Source organism: Hylobates moloch, unplaced genomic scaffold (genome assembly GCF_009828535.3).
Source record: "Hylobates moloch isolate HMO894 unplaced genomic scaffold, HMol_V3 SCAFFOLD_5, whole genome shotgun sequence".
NCBI lineage: Eukaryota > Metazoa > Chordata > Mammalia > Primates > Hylobatidae > Hylobates > Hylobates moloch.
In genome coordinates this window covers 104,106,650-104,128,583 of record NW_026652280.1, presented here as the reverse complement: position 1 = coordinate 104,128,583, position 21,934 = coordinate 104,106,650, and the positions used below count along the sequence as shown (strand labels likewise).

The window sequence follows — 21,934 nt, the reverse complement described above, 5'->3', positions numbered from 1 at the left end:
CAGCGCGGCGCGCGCCCGCGCGTCGAACCTCACCCCTTCCCCGCGGGCCTCGGTTCAAACGACCCGGTGGGTCTACAGCGGAAGGGAGGCGGCGAAGGTAGGAGGCAGGGCCTGCCTCACTGGCCTCCCTCCCAACCCCAAGAGCCCAGCCCCATGGTCCTCCCCGCCGGCGCGCTGCTGTGGGTCTTGCTGCTGAGTCTGGGTCCCCGGGCGGCGGGGGCCCAAGGCCTGACCCAGACTCCGACCGAAATGCAGCGGGTCAGTTTACGTTTTGGGGGCCCCATGACCCGCAGCTACCGGAGCACCGCCCGTACTGGTCTTCCCCGGAAGACGAGGATAATCCTAGAGGACGAGAATGATGCCATGGCCGACGCCGACCGCCTGGCTGGACCGGCGGCTGCCGAGCTCTTGGCCGCCACGGTGTCCACCGGCTTTAGCCAGTCGTCCGCCATTAACGAGGAGGATGGGTCTTCGGAAGAGGGGGTTGTGATTAACGCCGGAAAGGATAACACCAGCGGAGAGCTTCCCAGTGCGACTCCCAAAACAGCGGGGAGTTCCAGCACGAGGTTTATAGCCAATAGTCAGGAGCCTGAAATCAGGCTGACTTCAAGCCTGCCGCGCTCCCCCGGGAGGTCTACTGAGGACCTGCCAGGCTCGGAGGCCACCCTGAGCCAGTGGTCCACACCTGGGTCTACACCGAGCCGGTGGCCGTCACCCTCACCCACAGCCATGCCACCTCCTGAGGATCTGCGGCTGGTGCTGATGCCCTGGGGCCCGTGGCACTGCCACTGCAAGTCGGGCACCATGAGCCGGAGCCGGTCTGGGAAGCTGCACGGCCTTTCCGGGCGCCTTCGAGTTGGGGCGCTGAGCCAGCTCCGCACGGAGCACAAGCCTTGCACCTATCAACAATGTCCCTGCAACCGACTTCGGGAAGAGTGCCCCCTGGACACAAGTCTCTGTACTGACACCAACTGTGCCTCTCAGAGCACCACCAGTACCAGGACCACCACTACCCCCTTCCCCACCATCCACCTCAGAAGCAGTCCCAGCCTGCCACCCACCAGCCCCTGCCCAGCCCTGGCTTTTTGGAAACAGGTCAGGATTGGCCTGGAGGATATTTGGAATAGCCTCTCTTCAGTGTTCACAGAGATGCAACCAGTAAGTGTTTGGTGATGAGCCAGGGTCTTTGTTGACAGATCTGAAAAGTCCTGGTATCTAAAACTCAGTTGCTAAGCCAGCCAGTGTTGCTTACATGAACTGTTACTGACTTACCTGGTTATTGATTCATAACATGCATTGGTTATTCACATTGTTAGCCATTGATTTCACCTATTATTTATTGAGCAACTACTGGTTGGTCATTAGGTAAAATGTCTTACTGCTCATTAGGTGATTATTGACCAAATAGTTAATATTGGAAATACTTTTTTTTTTTTCAAGACAGAGTTTCACTCTTTTCCTGGGTTGCAGAAAAGATCTCGCTATGTTGCCCAGGCTGGTCTTGAACTCCTGGGCTCAAGCAATTCTCCTGCCTTAGCCTTCCAAAGTGCTGGGATTACAGGTATCAGCTACTGTGCCCCTGGCCATAAGACTTTTTTTTCGAGACAGGGTCTCGCTCTCATCACTCAGGCTGGAGTGTGGTGGCGCAGTCACAACTCACTGCACCCTCCATCTTCTGGGCTCAAGCAATCCTCCCACCTTAGCCTGCTGAGTAGCTTGGACTACAGACATGCACCACCATGCCTGGCTAACAAGATCTCGCTATGTTGCTCAGGCTGGTCTCCAACTCCTGAGCTCAAGGGATCTGCTCACCTTGGCCTTCCAGAATTCTGGGATTACAATGAGCCACTGTGCCCGGCCCATAAAGTCTTTTTGATGCACAGCTAATTAACAGATATGGAGGATCTTAATCAATTAATAGTTTTGACCTAATACAGCTTAACAGCAACAACTGCCAAAATTTGAGGTCTTACTATGTGCACTTTACCTGAATCGATCCTCACACCCTATGAGGTATTATTATCCCTGCTTTTCAGATGAAGAAACTGAGGTTTACAAAGCTAGTAAGTGGCAAAGCCACGAGATTTAAACCAGGTTTGACACCAGTGCCCACTCTCTTCACCACTACCATTTGGGAGAACTGTCCTTCCGGGACAAGGAAGGATAGTCCTCTGCTTTACCCAGAATTAGCAAAGGTTCTGATTGACTTGATAAGGTAGTCTCAATTGATTTGGATGATAGGACTTTGAGAAGGGAAAGGTGATAAAGCATATACTTGGTCATTTTGCTTGTTTCTGTTTTTCTCCTTGTGTGTCCAATACCATTATTGCATACAAAAATAAGTAAGGGGTGGGCAGTAGGGTTGAGGGAATATGGGTTCGTGGGAGGGGGAGATGAAGCAAGGAAGGGAAAAGAATATAGATGTGGTTGTAATTTCCCTTTTTCTCTATTTTTTTTCCTTACGCAGATAGACAGAAACCAGAGGTAATGGCCACTTCATCCACATGAGGAGATGTCAGTTTCTCAACCTCTCTTGCCCTTTCAATCCTAGCACCCACTAGATATTTTTAGTACAGAAAAACAAAACTGGAAAACACATTGTTTGGTCTTGTGTTTCTTTACAGAGGTACCTGAGGGAGGAGAGACATAAATCTCTTCATCCCTAAGACTGAACTGTGTAACTAGCAGCCTCTGGCTTGTTTTCTACTCCCTGTCCCTCAGGATAAAATGTTGATATTGCTCATTTTCCTCATTTCCAACATTGTTTTAAAACAAGTACTTCTTTTACAGGCTTGAAAAATCTCAAATAAACGCTAAGAAAAGGGAGTAGGAAGAACAAGGAGTTGAGCCCTTGAAAGATGACAGTGGTCTTCTTGCCTTCATAATGCTTGGCCCTCTCTCCTCAAAAGGGCAATGTTGGTACAAAATTCCATCTCAGCCACTTTTGAGGAGTTATCTTCATTAGCTATATCCATCCTTTAATCCAACACACACCTGCAATGATTACTGTGCAACTATTTTGCTTTTTATTTGAAAAAAATGTATTTAAAAGTCCAACAACTTTTTAATATAAATTATGACTCTCAAACCTATTCCCATCACTTTATTAGTGATGGTAGCATACGTATTAGAGAAGGTAGCTAAAGGCAAGAGAGCACCAAAGGAAAAAGACTGTGTCCAAAGAACAGGTATTAGAATGAGGCCGAAGATCATGGTGACCAGAGATTCCAGGAGTCTCTAACCTTTCTACCCTATCCTGTTAACCCTTTAGATCTCTAGTGTAACACTCAGGCTACTGAGGTATTTTAGGGCAACAAGCTGGGTTACTTTCAGAGCAACCAGCTTGACTGGAACTGAGAGTAAATTGGGAATGTATGACCAATCTTAGACCCTGAAAAATGGCAGAAAATACATGGAAATTTGAAGAAAACAAAAATAGAACCTCAGTCACTGTTCTGTAGGGATAAGCAAACTGAATGGGTGGTAGAATTAGCAGAATGGATACCAGTTCCTACATTCCTGACCCCACTACCATAAAACAGGATGTTTCCTGTTGCAAAGCTAATGAGACCCCACCCTTCTTGTTTCAGAGCAGGCAGGAGCTCATCTGTCTTGTTCTGCCTTCCTAATTACCCTGGAAGGGCCAGAACGAAGAAGACCTGAGAATACTGAAAGTGCCTAAAGACCCCTGCTCCTACGTTGTTTTCCCATCTAAAGCAGACTCTTCAGCCAGGGGGGGCAGTGGAACCTGGTCTTCAGACAAAACTCCCTGAGTCTAATGTGTGTCTAGGACTAGGGCACAGAAATAGAGCTTAAAATTTGGGGAGGATAAGGATTATATCTACTGCTTCTCTCTCCCCTTTCCCCAATCCTACCATACCCTGTTCATATCTCTACACTACAGGAACCACTTCTCCAGAGGGCGAGAATGGAGGAGCACGGGACCTGTCCATCATGGCAACATGCGAGCACAGGCAAAACACTGAATAAAGAATTGTTTGGAGATTATGTGCAGCCCTATTGAGCCTCATTTATATGGGCTCCTAGTTCATCCATGGCTCGGGCTTAAGATGAGTAACGTGATGAGGGTAGCGTGCCAAGCAGAAATCACTTCAGAGAAAAATATCTTGACTTTAGAGTTGTGGTTCTCAAATGGAGGCGATTTTGCCCCCTAGGAGAAATTTGGCAATGTATAGAGACATTTTTGGTTGTCATAACTAGGGTGGGCCAGGGATGCTGTTAAATATCCTGTAATGCACAAAACAGGAAACAGGTTTTCCTTACAAAGAACACTTCAGCCCAAAATGTCAAAGGCATCTCGGTTGTGAAAACTTGTTCTAGATAGAGCCTCTCCCTGCTCCCGTGCTGTGAGGATCTTAAGACTCCTAAACTCACGGATGATTGTTTTCAACCTATTTATCTCACCATCCTCAGTGATCAGAAGTCCACCTTGAGATGGACTTACTCCTAGTTCTGCCACATTCTGGGTTTCTCTCCAGACCCCTCTTCCTCCTCTCACCTGGGCCAGCAGGGAGGATGGCAGAGGGCAGGAAAGATGCCCCAAGACTTAAATGGAATGTCATCAGGTGAAGAGCTACCTCTTACCTTAACTCTTATTCGGTGGGAAACAAGGTTCCCAATAGGGATAGAGTTAAGGGCGGAGGCAACAGCAGGATGAGGATAATTAAGAGAACCTGAATTAAATTTTTAATATTTTAAAAAAGGAAAGTTGCTGGGAAGCTGGTAAACAGAAACAGAAGATTAGAGGGCTAACTAGAGAAAGAGACACTGGTATTAGCAGAGAGATACTGAGGGGCTATGAGCCTAAGGTTTGAAATCTAAAGATAAAGAGTGGAAAAGGGAGTAGGCACCCCCACCAGCCCCTGCTTTACATCTGCTTTAGTTCATTCCACGAGGAAGGAGGAGAAGGGCAGGGAGGTAGGTAGGGAGCTTCTCAGCAAAGCCAGCTTCAGCTTTGATAATCTCACCCACCTACCCCATTTAAGGAGTTCCAGGTTAAGAGTTTAAAAACAGGTGGCACCCAGACCATCATTCAGGAGACAGGAACTCAATCCAGGTTCCTAGAGAACTCCTATCTCAGATCTGAGGGTTTCCAGGGCTTCAGATGAGCTCCTCTGGCTAACCAGTAGTCACTTGATCAGTCCTGCTGCCATGACCCCATCTCCAGGAGGGGCTATAGCCAGAGGGAGTAGAGGGCCAGCCCCCAAGCCTTGTGAGGCACTGTTAGGCAGATACGGAAAAGAGGGGACCTTAGATCACTGGTTCAAGGAGGGATCTGGTAGGGGCAGCATTTCTTCTGGGCTGGAAACAGAATGGGGGTTTCAAGATGGCAGAACCTGAAATAAAAAAAAGTTTTTCTTAAAGATTAGCCTCAAAGAAAACCAAGGCTTTAGGAAGAAGGCACTACCTAGTGCAGACTTTAAGCTATTTCCACAGTGTGTTCTTTACTTCTGTCTGCACAACACCCTCTCAGTCTTTGTATATCCTACATTCTTTTTTTTGAGACGGAATCTCGCTCTGTTGCCCCGGCTGGAGTGCAGTGGCGCCATCTAGGCTCACTGCAACCTCCGCCTCCCGAGTTCAAGTGATTCTCCTGCCTCAGCCGCCTGAGTAACTGGGATTACAGGCGTGTGCCATCATGCCTGGCTAGTTTTTGTACTTTTAGTAGAGACCATGTTGGCCAGCCTGGTCTCAAACTCCTGACCTCAAGTAATCTGCTGACCTCGGTCTCCCAAAGTGCTGGGATTATAGGTGTTAGCCACCATGCCCGGCCTAGATCCTACATTCTTGAATCTTCTCTTCTAATTCCTCCCTATCTCCCATTCTTTTTTATATTTTGAGATCGAGTCTCGCTCTGTCACACAGGCTGGAGTGCAGTGGCGCGATCTCAGCTCACTGTAACCTCCGCCTCCCGGGTTCAAGCAATTCTCATGCCTCAGCCTCCCAGGTAGATGGGACTACAGGAGTATGCCACTGTGCCCGGCTAATTTTTGTATTTTTTGGTAGAGACAGGGTTTTGCCTCGTTGGCCAGGCTGGTCTTGAACTCCTGGCCTCAACTGATCCACCCATCTCAGCCTCCCAAAGTGCTGGGATTACAGGCATGAGCCACCACGCCCGGCCACACCTCCCTTTCTTGCATAAGATCAGGGTTCTGAGTCAGGGTATCAGATTGTGCTGTTATGGGGGTTGAGGTGTTGGATGGGTTTCTCTAATCACTCACCATTCCATTATTGGAGCTATAAGCCCCTAGAATTGCTCCATGGCCTATCTCGGTTTCCCTTGGATCTCATCTGCTCCTGAACTGCACCTGTCTGTGAAAAAACAGATGTGAAACACCTTCCTAAGTCTTCATATCCTACAGTAAGAATTCTACTTTGTGCCCTCCAGGGAAGAGGTTGACGCCATCTCCTTGACAATAGCAGCCATCTACTAACCGCCATTCCTCCTAGGGGAGTCTCAATGCCTCTTTTCACACTGGCCTTCATGAGGATGAGGTAAAATGGGTCTTTTACTAATAATATTCCCTCACAATGGATTCTCCCTATATATCTGAGTTTCAGGATCTGGGAAAAGACTATCTCTAGACCCATTTCCCTTATTTTGGGAACAGAAGTGCATCTTAGACATTATTTAGGACGAAGGTGCTCAGCTTTTTTCCTGTCTCAACATTCCTAAATATATGATTTACCGTGGCACTGAGACAGCAGTTCTTAATTAGGAGAAGGGAGGGTTATAAGTTTTTGGAAAAAGCCCTCCAACTATTAAGATCTATATACCCCCTACCCCAATGAAGAACAATCTGCTAAGGTGTAAAGATAAGAGAACCTAGGCCCAGACACCTAAAATGTCAGGTCTCGGGTTTCCACAACTGGTGACCAGGACTAGAATCCCAGGTTTTTACTTCCCCATTGAGTATTTTCGTATGTCCCTAAGCTTGAACTTTCAAAAAGAGGGAACGGTTATAGACCTCACCCCCGTTATCAACCTCTCCCCATTTCCTTGTTACCATGGCAAGTCCATCTCCGGCCCCCATCTCCCCTGAGCCAATGTGAGTCAGGTGGACAAAATTCATTGGTTCCCCAATCATGGTCCGGTCAATCCGTCTTCTCTTCTTCTTCTGCTTGGAGAAGATAAGGAGTCATGTCTTAAGGCCCCTCCTCCAGTCATCATGGAGGAAGGGAAAAGAGTCTTCAAAACCACTAAAAAGCTAAGGGCCTGGTGGGAAGAGGGGATGTGGCATTTTAACAGGGAAATCACTAGGGCATGAAAGGCAAAGCTGGAACAACAAAAGCACACAGAAGACATGAACCAGAGTAGTGAGGGCAGTGGCCTGCAGAGTGAACACTGGATGAAGAAAGGACACGTCAAAGTCACCTCTGACTGATGACGAAATAATGGGGAAAACTGACAGGTATGCAGCTCCACCTACAAACCCCACCCAGCCCAGAATGGACAGGAACAGGGGGTAATAGCTAGGACTATTCACTTCTTCTATCACCCAGTCCCCTTTATTCCACATATACAGCTGCCTGACCATAGAAGCTCCTGACACAGAGGGAGGCAAGAAGTGTGCTTTTTAGATGGCAGATCCTAGATGGTGTGGCTACGTCACAGCACACGGTAACTGACTGCTCTTTGGGTTAGGATGGGGGTGGGGAGACTCACCGGCTGGGGTTTCTCTACCACACAGCAGCCCAGTTTGTGCCAAAATTCACTCATGTTCCCTGATGGTTCCAGCTTCACTCCTCTGTCTGAGGCCCCAAAGGGCTCTTTCCCTGGTGTTTGGACGACCCACTCCTCACTCTCCCCAGATACACCACCACCCTGGGTTCACTCAGCTGGATGGGTCCAGAGAAAGTGGAATCCCTGGAACCTTTAACTGAGCAGTGAAGGTCAGTGTCTCAGAGCCTGAGAGATGAACAGGACCAGAGAGAGAGGTGAGCAGGCAGGCACAAGGTTATGTCTTCCTCAGACTCGGAACCCTGGATTAGAAGAAAGTAAAAAGAAAGATCAATGAGAAATCTCCCCCTCCCCCCAATCCTTGAGAAACCTCCTGATGAGCCTATATCTTCCCAGTCCTCCCTGAGAGGCCCTAGACCTGTACACCAACACTCGTTCCCAAACACTGTGAACCTCAGTTTCACTCTAAGAAAAAGGAACAGAACCAAAAGGACACCAAGGGGTTAAGGAGCAGTGGCTGGTGGTACCAAGGGAGAGGAAGGGGGCTAGAAGCACTTAGAGTTAAGAGGATGGACGAGGACCAAAGGAAATTAGCAAAGTTTGGGGTGATACAAGCTCCAGCTCCCTTCTCTCTTGAGTTTAGGGCAGAAGGGGAAGGGCATTTAAGTGACTCTGAAGAGGAAATAGTGGTTTTTTGTTCTCACAAACAAGGTCTCCACCCTGTCCCTGCCTTTTTTCTTACCTTGTCCTGAATGCCTAGAGTTTCTTTAAGAACAGGAGAGCCCTGGACCACTGAGGTCCTAGGAGACTAACTGGCCAGTTGGCCCTCAGGAAAGACTTTCTACAATGAGGAGTTTCTTCCCTCTCTGTTTGCTGCCCTATTCCTCCTGATTTCCCTCCAGTGAAATCCAATCCCTCCCAGAAGCCAGTTAGCAGTTCCTTTATTACCTGACCTTGAGATCCTTCCTGAAGGCTGTGTACATTCTGTTTATCTGTGTCCTGTATCACTGCACTCCTGTGTGTACACCTCTGTTTGCACATGTGTGGCATGGCCATATCTCCACGTGTGTCCAGTACAGATCATCTGTGTACAGGTTGTGGGTACATGTGCCAGGTATCTTCTGTCCCATGAGGAATATTTTCCCCACCATCCACATGTCTTATCTGCCACTCTGCTCTGCCTCACACCCTATAGGGCCCAGGCTCCCCTCCAGCTGTGACCTTTTCTCCCCTCCCTCCTCACCAATTCTATCCTCAAGCTTCATCAGCCAACCAGACACAAGGAACTTTCCAACAGTACTAGTGTCCAAGGAAGAACTTCCTCCCTTCTCACTACTGCCAGCCAGGGTAGGACACACCTGGGTTTCTTCTTAGACTCATTTGCATTTCCCCAGTCCTATAGTACAGACAACCTCAAAGATTCCAAAAAGGGCAGTTTCATAAATATGACACTTTAACACGAACAGGAATCTCCCTTTCTTGCAGGCCGGGAACCCTGATGCTTTGGCACCCTAGACTGATTTAAAAACAAGAGATAGGCTAGGCGTGGTGGCTCACGCCTGTAATCCCAGCACTTTGGGAAGCCAAGGCGGGCGGATCACCTGAGGTCAGGAGTTCCAGACCAGCCTGGCCAACATGGTGAAACCCCTTCTCTGCTAAAAATACAAAAGATTAGCTGGGCGTGGTGGCGGACGCCTGTAATCCCAGCTACTTGGGAGGCTGAGGCAGGAGAATCGCTTGAACCGGAGGTTGCAGTGAGCCGAGATCGCCGTTGCAGTGAGCCGAGATCGCCATTGCACTCCAGCCTGGGCAACAAGAGCAAAACTCCGCCTCAAAAACAAACAAACAAAAAAAAGAGATAGCAGGGTGTGGTAGCATGCGCCTGTCATCCCAGCTACTGGGGAGGCTGAGGCAGGAGGATCACTTGAGCCCAAGAGTTGGAGGCTACAGTGAGCCATGTTTGCACCACTGCACTCCAGCCTGGGTGACAGGACAAGACCCCGTCTCAAATACAAAACACACACACACACACACACACACACACACACGGAGAGGTTTTTTTTTTTTTTAACAGCCTTGAGATGAGATCACACAAACACTCAAATATAGCTTCTAGGGGAGGGGAGAACCGAGGAGGCTGGGCTTTCTCTTACTTCCCTTCTCACCACTGGAAGGGAGGAGTAACCAGAAGGAGCGGAAGCTAAAACACGCTGTCCAGAGAGGGGAGCTGTGGTCAGTGGAACGTCAATGAGTCAGTCATAGGGTTTGTCCTGATGGTGGTGGTGGCAGGTGGTAAGGGTTGGGGGAAAATGAAGAATTAGAGGAAACCCCCAATACCAGCAGGCAGGCTGTACTGTGACTGGACTCTCCCTCAACATCCCCCACCCTGCTCAAAGCTGAGGGACAGAGGTAGATAGTGCTGGGAGGGAAGAGGAGAAGAGAGGGGGAGGAGAAGGAGAGGGAAAGGGGCAGTGGAGAGAACAAGGCCATTTCTGTTTCTTTTCCAGGGACCTGACCAGAGCAGGGTGGAGGGAAAGCGTGTGTGTGGGACTTGGCATGAAATGACCAATGATGACGAGAAGTGACCAGGAAATTCCATTCCCTAGGACATTAGGGTCTCTGAAACTTGAGGGTGGGGTCAGAGTGTGAAGAAGACAGGTCAGGGTGAATGTTATGGTAGCGCAGGGCAGTGGGGGATGCGAACAAAGCCAGAAAAGGAAGAGCCCCTCTCGTCCACTCTTCTTTAAAGCAGCCAGAAGAGAGTGGGTTGAGGAAAAATGAAGTCCTGAGCTGGTCAGCCCAGGCGGAAGAGCCACCCAAATCCAACCCCACAGTGAATAGGGAAGGGGCTGAGAAAACAACAGGAGGGATGAGGATTAGACCTCATAAGGCCACGTCCTGAGAGCCAAGTGGTGCTCAGAACTCGGCCTCTCTGAGTTCCAAATGGCAAGAGTGAAATATGGAACCGGGAAAGCCACCCCCCACCCCCACCAAGATCACACTAGGACTTGAGGGTCTCAGAGCTGTTGGGAGGTGAGCAGAAGGGATGGGAAAGAGGTGCCAGGGAGGAAGGATGTACAGGCTAGTTCTCTGGTCCTGTTCGGGCCCCAAACCGGTTCTCCCGGTCCCCCGCCCCGCCTCTGGCCCTAAGGCCTCCAACCCGCGGCCTGACAAGCCCTCACATGAAGCAGCTGGAGAGAAAGAAAGAATCGAGAGAATGGCATGGGCAATTCTGGCTAGAAGCCCGGGGCAGCAGCTGGTCCCTGTGTGGAGACCCCGAGACATGGAGGGCTGCTGAGGGACTCTGGAGAAGCGGAGTGGACTCCATATTTCAGCCAAGTGACAGGCCCAACACCAACCTTCCCCTTCCCCAGGAAAGGTCTTCTGGGGGCTTAAGAGGAAAGAGGGCTAGGCCCTAAGCCTCCCCTCCCCAAATATATTCAATCACACAGATTCCATATCTGTCTCCCCCAACTACCCAACTCTACCCAGAAGTTCTCTGCTCTTCCCAACCCTTAACCGGATTGGGACCTCTCTGGGAATCTTTCAGACCCTCTCCCTCCCACCTCCCCCAACATTCCAGTTCCTTCTTTTCCTTCTACTCTTCAGCGGCCTCAGCCTGCGCACCCCAGGAGCGTGGATGAGGACGGCCACCCCGGGCGCGCACCCCTTTCCCACCACCCCAGCATCTCTGCAGCCCAGGACACCCGCCTCCCCCACACCCCGCATCCGGTGTGTCTCTGCCTGGCCCTGCCGGCGCGGCGGGCGGGCCAGGGGACCAACTGCACGGCCTCACCTGCTCTTCTCCACCATCCAGACGTTCAGCTACAGCTGGTGGGGGTGAGGGACTCTGCTCAGTGGCCGCCAGTGTGGGCTTCCTGGGCTAGCTCTGCGGCGCGGTGGGGGAGCCGAGGACGAGCCGGCAGAGGTGGGGCCGGCTGAAGGCGGAAGCGGCGGCGACGCGATTACGAAACCCGTCCGGCTCCGAGCCGAGCGCACAGCTCCCCTCTGGACTGCGGAGGCACTGCACTGTGCGGGACGTGGGAGGGTGCCTCTGCAGCCCCTCAAGGCCGCCGCCCCTGCGGGGAGAACCGGAGAATGCGGATACCTAGATGAGGGCCGTGCATGGCACCCAAGCTGGGGCCCCGGGAATCTCACGTTCCCTTTGCGCGCCAGGCACTTCGGGGCAAAACGAAGCGGAGCCCCCCAAACCCCCAGACCTAACCAAGTTCAGAGATTCGCAGAAGCACTACCCCCACCCCAAATTTCTTGTGCTTTACCCAAAATGGAATAGGACTAGGTTTATTTACCCATTGTGAGGGTAAAGAGGCGAGTCAGGAGGAGCAGGGATTGGGAGAAGGGGTGGAAAAATATTCTGATTCTTAAAAATACCTTGTAACCTGAAGTCCTTAAATTGTGGAAGAAAGGAACACTCCTCCTTTCCATTGTAGTCTAGAGTTAAGATTTCAAATCCATAAATTAGAGGACCTAAAATTAGAGGGCAATTAACTGCTCATTCATTGAGCCCCAGTCAGCACGGGGGTGCTGGAAGAGATCGGGAATAATAGCGCAGACCAATGAGCCTAGGGAGATGCTTTCATCGTCTCTCCTTCCCTCAAGTGTTCTGGAACCTATCATTTCAATTAGCCGAGTCAGGCAGGAGGGGGCGGGGAATCCTTCCGCCCTTCTTAGGAGGGGCTGCATTGCAGGGGGAGAGTGAACTGACAGACTCAGTCACTGAAGAGAGAAAAGGAGTGAGAAGACAAAGCCGTCAAAGCCCCAACAGCTTTGTATTTCTCCAGCCCGGCGCAGACCCCGGAGCCCCAGAGGCACTCCCTCCATCTTTGGAACACGCCAGTAATTGATTGATAACAGGTAAACCAAACTGAGGGAGGGGGGCAGGGGGCTGCAAAGATAGAAGAGCGGCTGCTTATGGTTAGATTGAAAGACCCCACATAAGGTGGGGGACAGCTGGAGAGAAGGGGGCGCTATGAACAATGGGTAGTTATTTCTTCACAGCATCCATGCCTTGTTACCTTGTACAGACCATTAATTTCTAACAATTTACTTGTAGTCATTTCTCAGCACCTACCTCCTTATTTCAAGTATCCTTTTCTGTAATTTATTGTCCTGTGTATTTAATATCTTCAGTCTACTTATCTTCCTTTTCAAACCATAATTTGTTTTACCAGCTATTTGATGAATTTTTAGTCCTACTGTATCCCTCTGTCCTGTACTTCCCTATACTTGCAATTTTTTTCTGTAGTGTTCTATGTTTCTCTGTAGGAGGGAGTTTGGGAGGGGGTTATATGGGATAATGTTGGGTGTAATCCTGACCTTTCTTTGGATAATCTCTTTCATTCCACCTCAAATCTTTGCTCCAAAGAAAGAGGCAGCCTAGGGTAGGAAAGGTGGGGGCCTCTGTGTTGGAGAACTGCCTGATTCCATAGTGAAATCAGTATAGCCCACAGGAGCTAGGTATGGGGACAGATTCTGGAAAAGAATGATTTGCAGCTCAGTGGAATTGGTGGGGGAATGCTAATAGGAAAATCCAAGCTCTGACTGAGGCACACATTATGAGATGCCAGAGAGCTTCCGCTCCCCTCTACCACCACCTTTTCCTTCCCCCTTCCCCATGGTGGCAGCATGACACAGCAAGGCCCTGTTGAGTAGGCCTTGGATGCCCACAAAGGGTCTGGACAAAGGATATTTGGGCGTGTCTGTGTAGCTCCGAGAGAGTGTATCTTTCTAATCTATACATTTGCTAATCATGTATCTCTAAGAACACAGTGATAATTAGATACTGCCTTTGCCTAAAATACCTGGATAATTTAAAGTGAAGGATAGTGGGAAGCATTTATTGAACATATATTGTGGTACAAGGCACTATCGAAACCCTTTAAGTAAATGATAGCGTTTAAGATAATGATAGATGTAAAGATAGATGAAGTAGGGGTGGAGAGCATTTGTGGAGGGGAAGGGGAAGCTAGCCAAAAAGGGGCCTTTTGCAAAATTTAGAGTATTTGATAATTAAATCCATATCATATTAAATAAAAAATTTCATTACTATTTACATTAGTGAATAGCATTTTAACTTCAATTTTCTGTGTAGTATTACTTTATGTTCTTGACTTGATTTTAATGCCACATATGCTTGCATGTATTTCTTGAATGTATTTGGTACCCTGTGTACATGTCTCTGGGTTAGTGACATAGAGATTTTAGGCCTTTTGAGTTAATATGTCATAAAATTTGCTTTAGCTTTTTAAATTGCAAGATAGCTCTACCAAACACTCAGGGACTGTTTGAGCAGTTTTTTATACATACTCTGGTTGTAAGAAAAGGAGTCAGTTTATCGAAGAGCTTTTTTTTTTCTCAGATTCTAGCTTGCTCTCTACTGCCCTTTGCTTTTCCCCATTCAGATCACAATTACAGGAACAATCACCTAACCCACGGAATATCTATTCTTCAGCAACTAAGAATTCTTTTAAGTTTTGGGAAAACTGGTATAGGGTTATATAAAGCTGTTGGCAACTATCCATGTACAACACAAAAAGGGATCAGATTGGGAATTATGAGACCTGGATTCTATACAAACTGGCTGGAAGTCTTCCCAAGTCATTAATTTCTAAGATGTCTTCTAGTTTTAAAATTCTATGATTTTTCCCCCCATGATTCTATTTTTTTTTTTTTTTTTTTTTTTTTTTTAGATGGAGTCTCGCTCGGTTGCCAGGCTGGAGTGCAGTGGTGCAATCTTGGCTCACTGCAACCTCCGCCTCCCCAGTTCAAGCGATTCTCCTGCCTCAGCCTCCCGAGTAGCTGGGATTATAGGCACCTGCCACCACGCCTGGCTAATTTTTGTATTTTTAGTAGAGACGGGGTTTCACTATCTTGGCCAGGCTGGTCTCGAATTCTTGACCTTGTGATCCACCTGCCTCGGCTTCCCAAAGTGCTGAGATTACAGGCGTGTGCCACCGCACCCAGCCCCATGATTCTATTTTTTAAAGAGCCTATAATGTGCCCTGCATTATACTAAGCTCATTCTGGAGAAGACTTGTCAGGGAGGAGAGAGAAAAGAACCCAGCTAGCTGGGAAAATAACTGGTAACAGTAAGAATCCCTGTAGCCACAAGTCCGTAACAGTACTGACTCCTAGGGTATGCTTCTTAGAATCTCTATAGTCCCAGATTTAAGCAGTGGGTGGTTGGTTAATGGATACAACCATTTTTTGTAGCTCTCTTTCTGCACACGTCTCTGCAAAGTACTATGGAGATTATCAGAGTTGAGTATCATAGGATGATGACCTCACCTTTCCAACATGCTCCCCCACCCTGCTCCAATCCCGGCATCACCCTCCTTCTAAGCAGCTTCTCTGCTGAGTAATGCTCAGTTCCCAGGGTTTATTTTGGAACTTAAACTAAGAAGAAAAAGAACAACTCAGAATTCACTTTTAACATTAAAAACATCCTAGCCTACCCACTCACCATTCCTGAAGCCCCCACACTCTCACACATCACTGTGTTCTAGATTAACACTTTCTTTTTCTGCCTTAGTACAGTCATTTCACATTACACTGGAGCATTTTGGAACCTATTTAAGGCCATTATTTAGGAGTCTCTGGCCTGGTGAGATCCAATAGGGTGTGTTGGAGAAAGGCCTTTTGAAACTTGGGGTTCTGTTTTTGGAGGTGGTAGAATGTTCTTTCTGCTCCTTTGGTAACATTTCAACTAATGCTTCTTTTTTTAAAATTTTTATTCATTTACTTATTATAATTATTATTATTGAGACGGAGTCTCGCTCTTTCGCCCAGGCTGGAGTGCAGTGGCGCTATCTCAGCTCACTGCAAGCTCCGCCTCCCGGGTTCGCGCCATTCTCCTGCCTCAGCCTCCCAAGTAGCTGGGACTACAGGCGCCCGCCACCGCACCCAGCTTAATTTTTGTATTTTTAGTAGAGACGGGGTTTCACCGTGTTAGCCAGGATGGTCTCGATCTCCTGACCTCGTGATCCACCTGCCTCGGCCTCCCAAAGTGCTGGGATTACAGGCGTGAGCCACCACGCCCGGCCACAACTAATGCTTCTTGACCCTTGGCTAGTAAGTAGCAGGGTGGAGGCTGTAGGCAGCTGTAATAGTCCTATAATATCAGGCAGGGCTTGGGTAGAATGAGTAGAGAAAGTGATAGATCCATTAATGCATGGAAGAGTATCTGATTCTGTTAAGAGACCTTCCAATCTGAACTTTACTTTAATTCCAAATGGATTTCCAATCCATTTGCTCTCATTATCATCAGTATACTTGAGCATTGGGATCAGAGAAAAGAGACCCCTGTTACAGCATAGGAAAGTTATTTATTTATTTATTTATTATTACTTTTTTTGAGATGGAGTTTCGCTCTTGTTGCCCAGGCTGGAGTGCAATGGCAAGATCTCGGCTCACTGCAACCTCCATCTCCCAGGTTCAAGCAATTTTCCTGCCTCAGCCTCCCAAATAACTGGGATTACAGGCATGCGCCACCTCGCCTGGCTAATTTTGTATTTTTAATAGAGACAGGAGTTCACCATGTTGATTGGGCTGGTCTTGAACTCCTCACCTCGTGATCTGCCTGCCTCGGCGTCCCAAAGTGCTGGGATTATAGGCGTGAGCCACTGCGCCTGGCCAGGAAAGTTCTTTTAGCACCTGGGTTTTGTTCTGAAGGAGAGGTAGGCTAGAGAGAAATGGATTGTTAAGGCTTACCTGTGGGCTAATATATGGGAATGGCAAGGTATTAATTAAATAGTGAGGGAAAGTTAATCAGCAGCCTTGAATGGCTTTGGGTACAAAGCCCAGCACTTGTGTACAGAGAAAGTAGATTGGTTTTTACCCTTGTGGAAACTCCTAGGTATGGGGACAGATTCTGGAAAAGAATGATTATTTGCAACTCAGTGGAATTGGTGGGGGAATGCTAATAGGAAAATCCAAGCTCTGACTGAGGCACACATTATGAGATGCCAGAGAGCTTCCGCTCCCCTCTACCACCACCTTTTCCTTCCCTCTTCCCCATGGTGACAGCATGACACAGCAAGGCCCTGTTGAGTAGGCCTTGGATGCCCACAAAGGGTCTGGACAAAGGATATTTGGGCGTGTCTGTGTAGCTCCGAGAGAGTGTATCTTTCTAATCTATACATTTGCTAATCATGTATCTCTAAGAACACAGTGATAATTAGATATTGCCTTTGCCTAAAATACCTGGATAATTTAAAGTGAAGGATAGTGGGAAGCATTTATTGAACATATATTGTGGTACAAGGCACTGTCGAAACCCTTTAAGTAAATGATAGTGTTTAAGATAATGATAGATGTAAAGATAGATGAAGTAGGGGTGGAGAGCATTTGTGGAGGGGAAGGGGAAGCTAGCCAAAAAGGGGCCTTTTGCAAAATTTAGAGTATTTGATAATTAAATCCATACTATATTAAATAAAAAATTTCATTACTATTTACATTAGTGAATAGCACTTTAACTTCAATTTTCTGTGTAGTCTTATTTTATGTTATTGACTTGATTTTAATGGCACATATGCTTGCATGCATGTCTTTCTTGAATGTATTTGGTACCCTGTGTACATGTCTCTGGGTCAATGACATAGAGGTTTTAGGCCTTTTGAGTTAATATTTCATAAAATTTGCTTTAGCTTTTTAAATTGCAAGACAGCTCTGCCAGACACTCAGGGACTGTTTGAGCAGTTTTTTATTCATACTCTGGTTGTAAGAAAAGGAGTCAGTTTGTCAAAGAGCTTTTTCTTTTTCTCAGATTCTAGCTTGCTCTCTACTGCCCTTTGCTTTTCCCCATTCAGAAGGCAATAAGGCCATCCCTATACATAAAATACATTAACAGTGATCTGTAATCCCAAACTGATGGAGTTAGGTAAAACTCTACAGGGTGTTGGGGGAGATGCTGGAGGAAATAGAGTAGATGAAGCTGAGTAAGTTTAAGGAAGTCATCTGGAAGAGGTGAGTTTATAGTAGTGTTTAGAAGGCAAGAAGGAAAATAGAAAGCAGAAAAGTCATGGAAGGCCTTTTCACACATACCATGAGCTATTAAACCAAAGTCAGGAGGAAGTCAAGTATTTTTAAGTATAATAGGAGTTTGGGCTAGGGGAACGGGGGTTCCTCTGTAGACTTGGAGTTTTTTTGTTTCTTTTGTTTTGTCTTTTTGTTTTTTGAGACAGGATCTCACTCTATTCCCCAGGCTGGAGTGCAATGGCACAATCTCAGCCCACTGGAACCTCTGCTTCCTAGGCTCAAGTGATTCTCCCACTCAGCCTCCCAAGTAGCTGGGACTACAGGCATGCACCACCAGGCCCAGCTAATTTTTTGTATTTTTTGTAGACGGAGTTTTGCCATGTTGCCCAGGCAGGTCTGGAACTCCTAGTCTCAAGCCATCCGCCTGCCTTAGCCTCCCAAAGTGCTGGGAATACAGGTGTGAACCACTGAGCTCTTGAATGGAGTCCTGAAATGTGGAAAGTTTTTTTTTTTAGACAGAATCTTGCTCTGTTGCCCAGGTTGGAAGGCTCACTGCAACCTCACCCTGCTGGATTCCAGCAATTCTCCTGCCTCAGCCTCCCTGGGAGCTGGGACCACAGGCACGAACCGCCATGCCTGGCTAATTTTTTGTATTTTTAGTAGAGGCAGGGTTTCCCCATGTTGGATAGGCTGGTCTCAAACTCCTGGCCTCAAGTGATCCGCCCACTCTGCCTCCCAAAGTTGTGAGATCACAGGCATGAGCCACCACACCTGGCTGAAACGTGGAAAGTATTTTAAGGTGGAGAATGGAGAGAGTTAAGCAAGACAGGAATGAGCATAACTGTAACAGAGGCTATACCACTGCTGGGAAGAAGAGGCTAGATTTTAGAAGGCCTTGAAAATCAGACCCAAGATCCATTTGATGCAATAGATGGTAAATAAGTCATTCCAAGATGGGAAGAAGTTTAGAAAATAGCAGAAATTTGGCCGGGCGCGGTGGCTCACGCCTGTAATCCCAGCACTTTGGGAGGCCGAAGCAGGCAGATCACGAGGTCAGGAGATCGAGACCATCCTGGCTAACATGGTGAAACCCTGTCTCTACTAAAAAATACAAAAAATTAGCCGGGCATGGTGGCGGGCACCTGTAGTCCCAGATACTCGGGAGGCTGAGGCAGGAGAATGGTGTGAGTCCGGGAGGTGGAGCTTGCAGTGAGCCAAGATCTCGCCACTGCACTCCAGCCTGGGTGACAGAGCAAGACTCCATCTCATTGAGAAAAAAAAAAAGTAGAAATTCATAATAAAGGGTTTCTGAAGCTTGTCCAAGGGAACTTGGATTATCTCCAGAGGCAATTGGGGATGGTGAGTTTCTTTTTTTTCCTCCCCAAATTCGTTTTTACTGGTGGGCTTGGAGGATATACAATTTTCTTTCTTTAATAGAAAAAAAAAGAAAGAAATTCCTTTTTTACCGGTATGTGGAGTATCTAAGTAAGGAAAGGCCATCAGCCACAAAGAAGTTGCTGTAGCATGAAGACTGACAAGTGGTTTCTTTCTAGGAAGCTATGAGGGACCCTGTGAGTAGCCAGTACAGTTCCTTTCTTTTCTGGAGGATGCCCATCCCAGAACTGGATCTGTCGGAGCTGGAAGGCCTGGGTCTGTCAGATACAGCCACCTACAAGATCAAAGACAGCAGCGTTGGCAAAATGATCGGGCAAGCAACTGCGGCAGACCAGGAGAAAAACCCTGAAGGTGATGTCCTCCTTGAGTACAGCACCTTCAACTTCTGGAGAGCTCCCATTGCCAGCATCCACTCCTTCGAATTGGACTTGCTCTAAGGCCAACACTTCTCTCTCCCACCACCTTGCCCTCATTGTCTTCCCTCTCAAGCCCCTTCCTTTCCACTCCTTTCCCATTTTAATCCTGTTCTCTCTCTAGTGTGTTGGTGGTGCTGATGAATCTGCCAGAGTTGAGTTCTATGTATTTATTTATTTATCTATCTGTCTACTCCATTTCTCTCAAAAGCCCTCAAGTCACAAAGTAAATGGTTCAAGCAATGGAGTACTGGGTCACAGGGATTCCTCTTTCCCCCCCCCCAAATATTAACTCCAGAAACTAGGCCTGACTGGGGACACCTGAGAGTAGTATAGTAATGCAAAATGGAAGACTGATTTTTGACTCTATTTTAATCAGCTTCAGAGATTCCTTAAACCTTCCTAATTTCCTGCTCCAGGCCAGTAAACACAAATATTTCTTCAAGGGGTGATGAAAACCTCAGAAGTTTTAATTTGAGGTTATCTGCTATGAAACAGTATTTCTAAAAGGCTGAAGTGATAAGTCTTTTGCTTTTTTTTGATCCTGCTCTCTTATATTCTTTTTTTTCCTCAGAGAAATCGGGAGGGTAGTTAGAGGTATAAAACAGGAGGAAATATTATGGAAAATGAAAATAGGGAAAATAATCGAATCATTTTAGAAGTAGCTAATTTCTTTTCTCCAAAGAGTGTCCCTTCTTCAGACCTACTCACTTTACAACTTTGCTCCTAACTGTGGGTTGAAAACTCTAGCTAAAGAAAGTTATCAAATCTTAACATGCATTGCTACTATTATGATAGTTTTTAAGGTTTCAATTCAACCTTCTGAACAGCATAAGTCCTATTTTAGCCTTACCTCCTGCATTTGCAATATGTTAATACTGATCAGTGGGCACAGTTCTTCAGCTACATTGAGACCCTGAAATGAACAATTACATTTTGACTCTACATCTTGTCCTCAATCTTCCAAAAGTATTGATGCTGATTTGTGCTGCCATTTACTCATTTATTTAATAAAGACATTCAATCCCAGGACTGGAGTCTAGTTTTCTCTCTTCACAAGGGAAGCCATAGAAACCTGAGAAATTAGCCTTGCTTTCACACTTAGCTTATACATCTTTTTCTTTTTTATTTTTATTTTTTTGAGACAGGGTCCCGCTCTGTCACCCAGGCTGGAGTGCAGTGGTGCGGATCACCACTCACTGCAACCTCCACCCACCAGGGTCAAGGGATCCTCCCACCTCAGGCTCCCAGGTAGCTGGGATTACAGGCGCCTGCCACCATGCCTGGCTAATTTTTGTATTTTTCATAGAGACGGGGTTTCACCATGTTGGCCAGGCTGGTCTCTAACTCCTGACCTCAGGTGATCTGCCCGCCTTAGCCTCCCAAAGTGCTGAGATTATAGGCGTGAGCCACTAAGCCCGGCCTCATTTTATCTTTCTATAATAATATTCAACTTAGAGGAAGAATGATTTGAATAGCATTTAGACATTAAATGGTGAACTTCGCATTGAACAGATAATGAAACGGCAAAATCAACTTAAAATCAGAAAAGTAGTTAGGGAGACAGCTACAACCACTCTTGTGCTTGCCCACTGACTACCAACATTATATTTCAGGTAATAATTCTCCTAGGTGCCTAAGAAGATAAACGAATTCACTCAAATATGTTATCTGCTTAACTTCTGGTTTTTGTGTGCCTACTACAGGAAAGCACTGAGCCAAACAGAATGTAAACGAGGATGAGACAAGACTCCAACTCTCAAAAGAGAAACTGTAAATACCAATATGGATAGGATAGAATTGGGCAGTGTACCATAAATAAAGATGACACTATACCCTAAATAAGGATGATCTACAGAAGTACCGAGGAGGGAGAAAAAAAGACAAATCCTCCCTCTAGGCCATGAAAAGCCCACATCTAAAGACCGTCCCAGTCTAACGAAGAATGGGGCCAGGAAGGATAAGTAGTGCGTCCTTTCTATTTTTACTGAGTTTTGAAGGGCCCCTTCGGAGTCCTTCAGTCATGGCAATTGGTGGGTGGAGAGAGGGATCAACTGTTTGGTAAATAAAGTGACTAAATGGATTTGCAAACTCATGCTCCATCCTCTTGCAGGCCTCCAAAATGAAATGACTCAGGCCGGGCGCGGTGGCTCACGCCTGTAATCCTAGCACTTCGGGAGGCCGAGGCGGGTGAAATCACTTGAGGTCAGGAGTTCGAGACCAGCCTGGCCAACATGGTAAAACCCCGTCTCTACTAAAAATACAAAAATTAGCTCAGCGTGGTGGCGGACGCCTGTAATCCCAGCTGCTGGGGAGGCTGAGGCAGGACAATCACTTGAACCCGGGAGGCAGAGGTTGCAGCGAACTGAGATCGCGCCACTGCACTCCAGCCTGGGCGACGGACGAAGCGAGACTCCGTCTCAAAAAA

General features: G+C 47.3%; 3 protein-coding genes across 8 annotated transcripts; 2 read left to right on the top strand and 1 right to left on the bottom strand.

Annotated features, from left to right (window-relative positions):
* The first annotated feature begins 23 nt into the window (after nucleotides 1-23).
* CUNH1orf56 (chromosome unknown C1orf56 homolog) lies at nucleotides 24-4,004 on the top strand. Of its 2 annotated transcripts, XM_032154719.2 has the most exons (3): nucleotides 24-1,158; nucleotides 2,468-2,484; nucleotides 3,905-4,004. In XM_032154719.2, exons 1-3 carry the CDS (start codon nucleotides 154-156, stop codon nucleotides 3,984-3,986), a joined length of 1,104 nt encoding a protein of 367 aa, XP_032010610.1. In that variant the 5' UTR covers nucleotides 24-153; the 3' UTR covers nucleotides 3,987-4,004. The 2 variants fall into 2 exon arrangements, with proteins under 2 accessions (XP_032010610.1, XP_058295282.1); XM_058439299.1 differs by lacking the exon at nucleotides 3,905-4,004 and having other exon boundaries at nucleotides 43-1,158; nucleotides 2,468-2,601.
* On the bottom strand, nucleotides 2,979-11,745 carry CDC42SE1 (CDC42 small effector 1). 2 transcript variants are annotated; one of them, XM_032154723.2, is made up of 6 exons: nucleotides 11,499-11,745; nucleotides 8,651-8,786; nucleotides 7,688-8,004; nucleotides 7,029-7,139; nucleotides 6,243-6,333; nucleotides 2,979-5,357 (listed from the first exon to the last, which is right to left on the bottom strand). In XM_032154723.2, exons 3-5 carry the CDS (start codon nucleotides 7,739-7,741, stop codon nucleotides 6,259-6,261), a joined length of 240 nt encoding a protein of 79 aa, XP_032010614.1. In that variant the 5' UTR covers nucleotides 7,742-8,004; nucleotides 8,651-8,786; nucleotides 11,499-11,745; the 3' UTR covers nucleotides 2,979-5,357; nucleotides 6,243-6,258. The 2 variants fall into 2 exon arrangements, with proteins under 2 accessions (XP_032010614.1, XP_032010613.1); XM_032154722.2 differs by lacking the exon at nucleotides 8,651-8,786.
* Nucleotides 6,276-20,535, top strand: MLLT11 (MLLT11 transcription factor 7 cofactor). 4 transcript variants are annotated; one of them, XM_058439301.1, is made up of 4 exons: nucleotides 6,276-6,516; nucleotides 7,548-7,642; nucleotides 12,505-12,577; nucleotides 19,252-20,535. In XM_058439301.1, exon 4 carries the CDS (start codon nucleotides 19,258-19,260, stop codon nucleotides 19,528-19,530), a length of 273 nt encoding a protein of 90 aa, XP_058295284.1. In that variant the 5' UTR covers nucleotides 6,276-6,516; nucleotides 7,548-7,642; nucleotides 12,505-12,577; nucleotides 19,252-19,257; the 3' UTR covers nucleotides 19,531-20,535. The 4 variants fall into 4 exon arrangements, with proteins under 4 accessions (XP_058295284.1, XP_058295285.1, XP_058295283.1 ...); XM_058439302.1 differs by lacking the exon at nucleotides 6,276-6,516 and adding an exon at nucleotides 7,271-7,433; XM_058439300.1 differs by lacking the exon at nucleotides 6,276-6,516 and having other exon boundaries at nucleotides 7,492-7,642.
* Nucleotides 20,536-21,934: the final 1,399 nt, after the last annotated feature.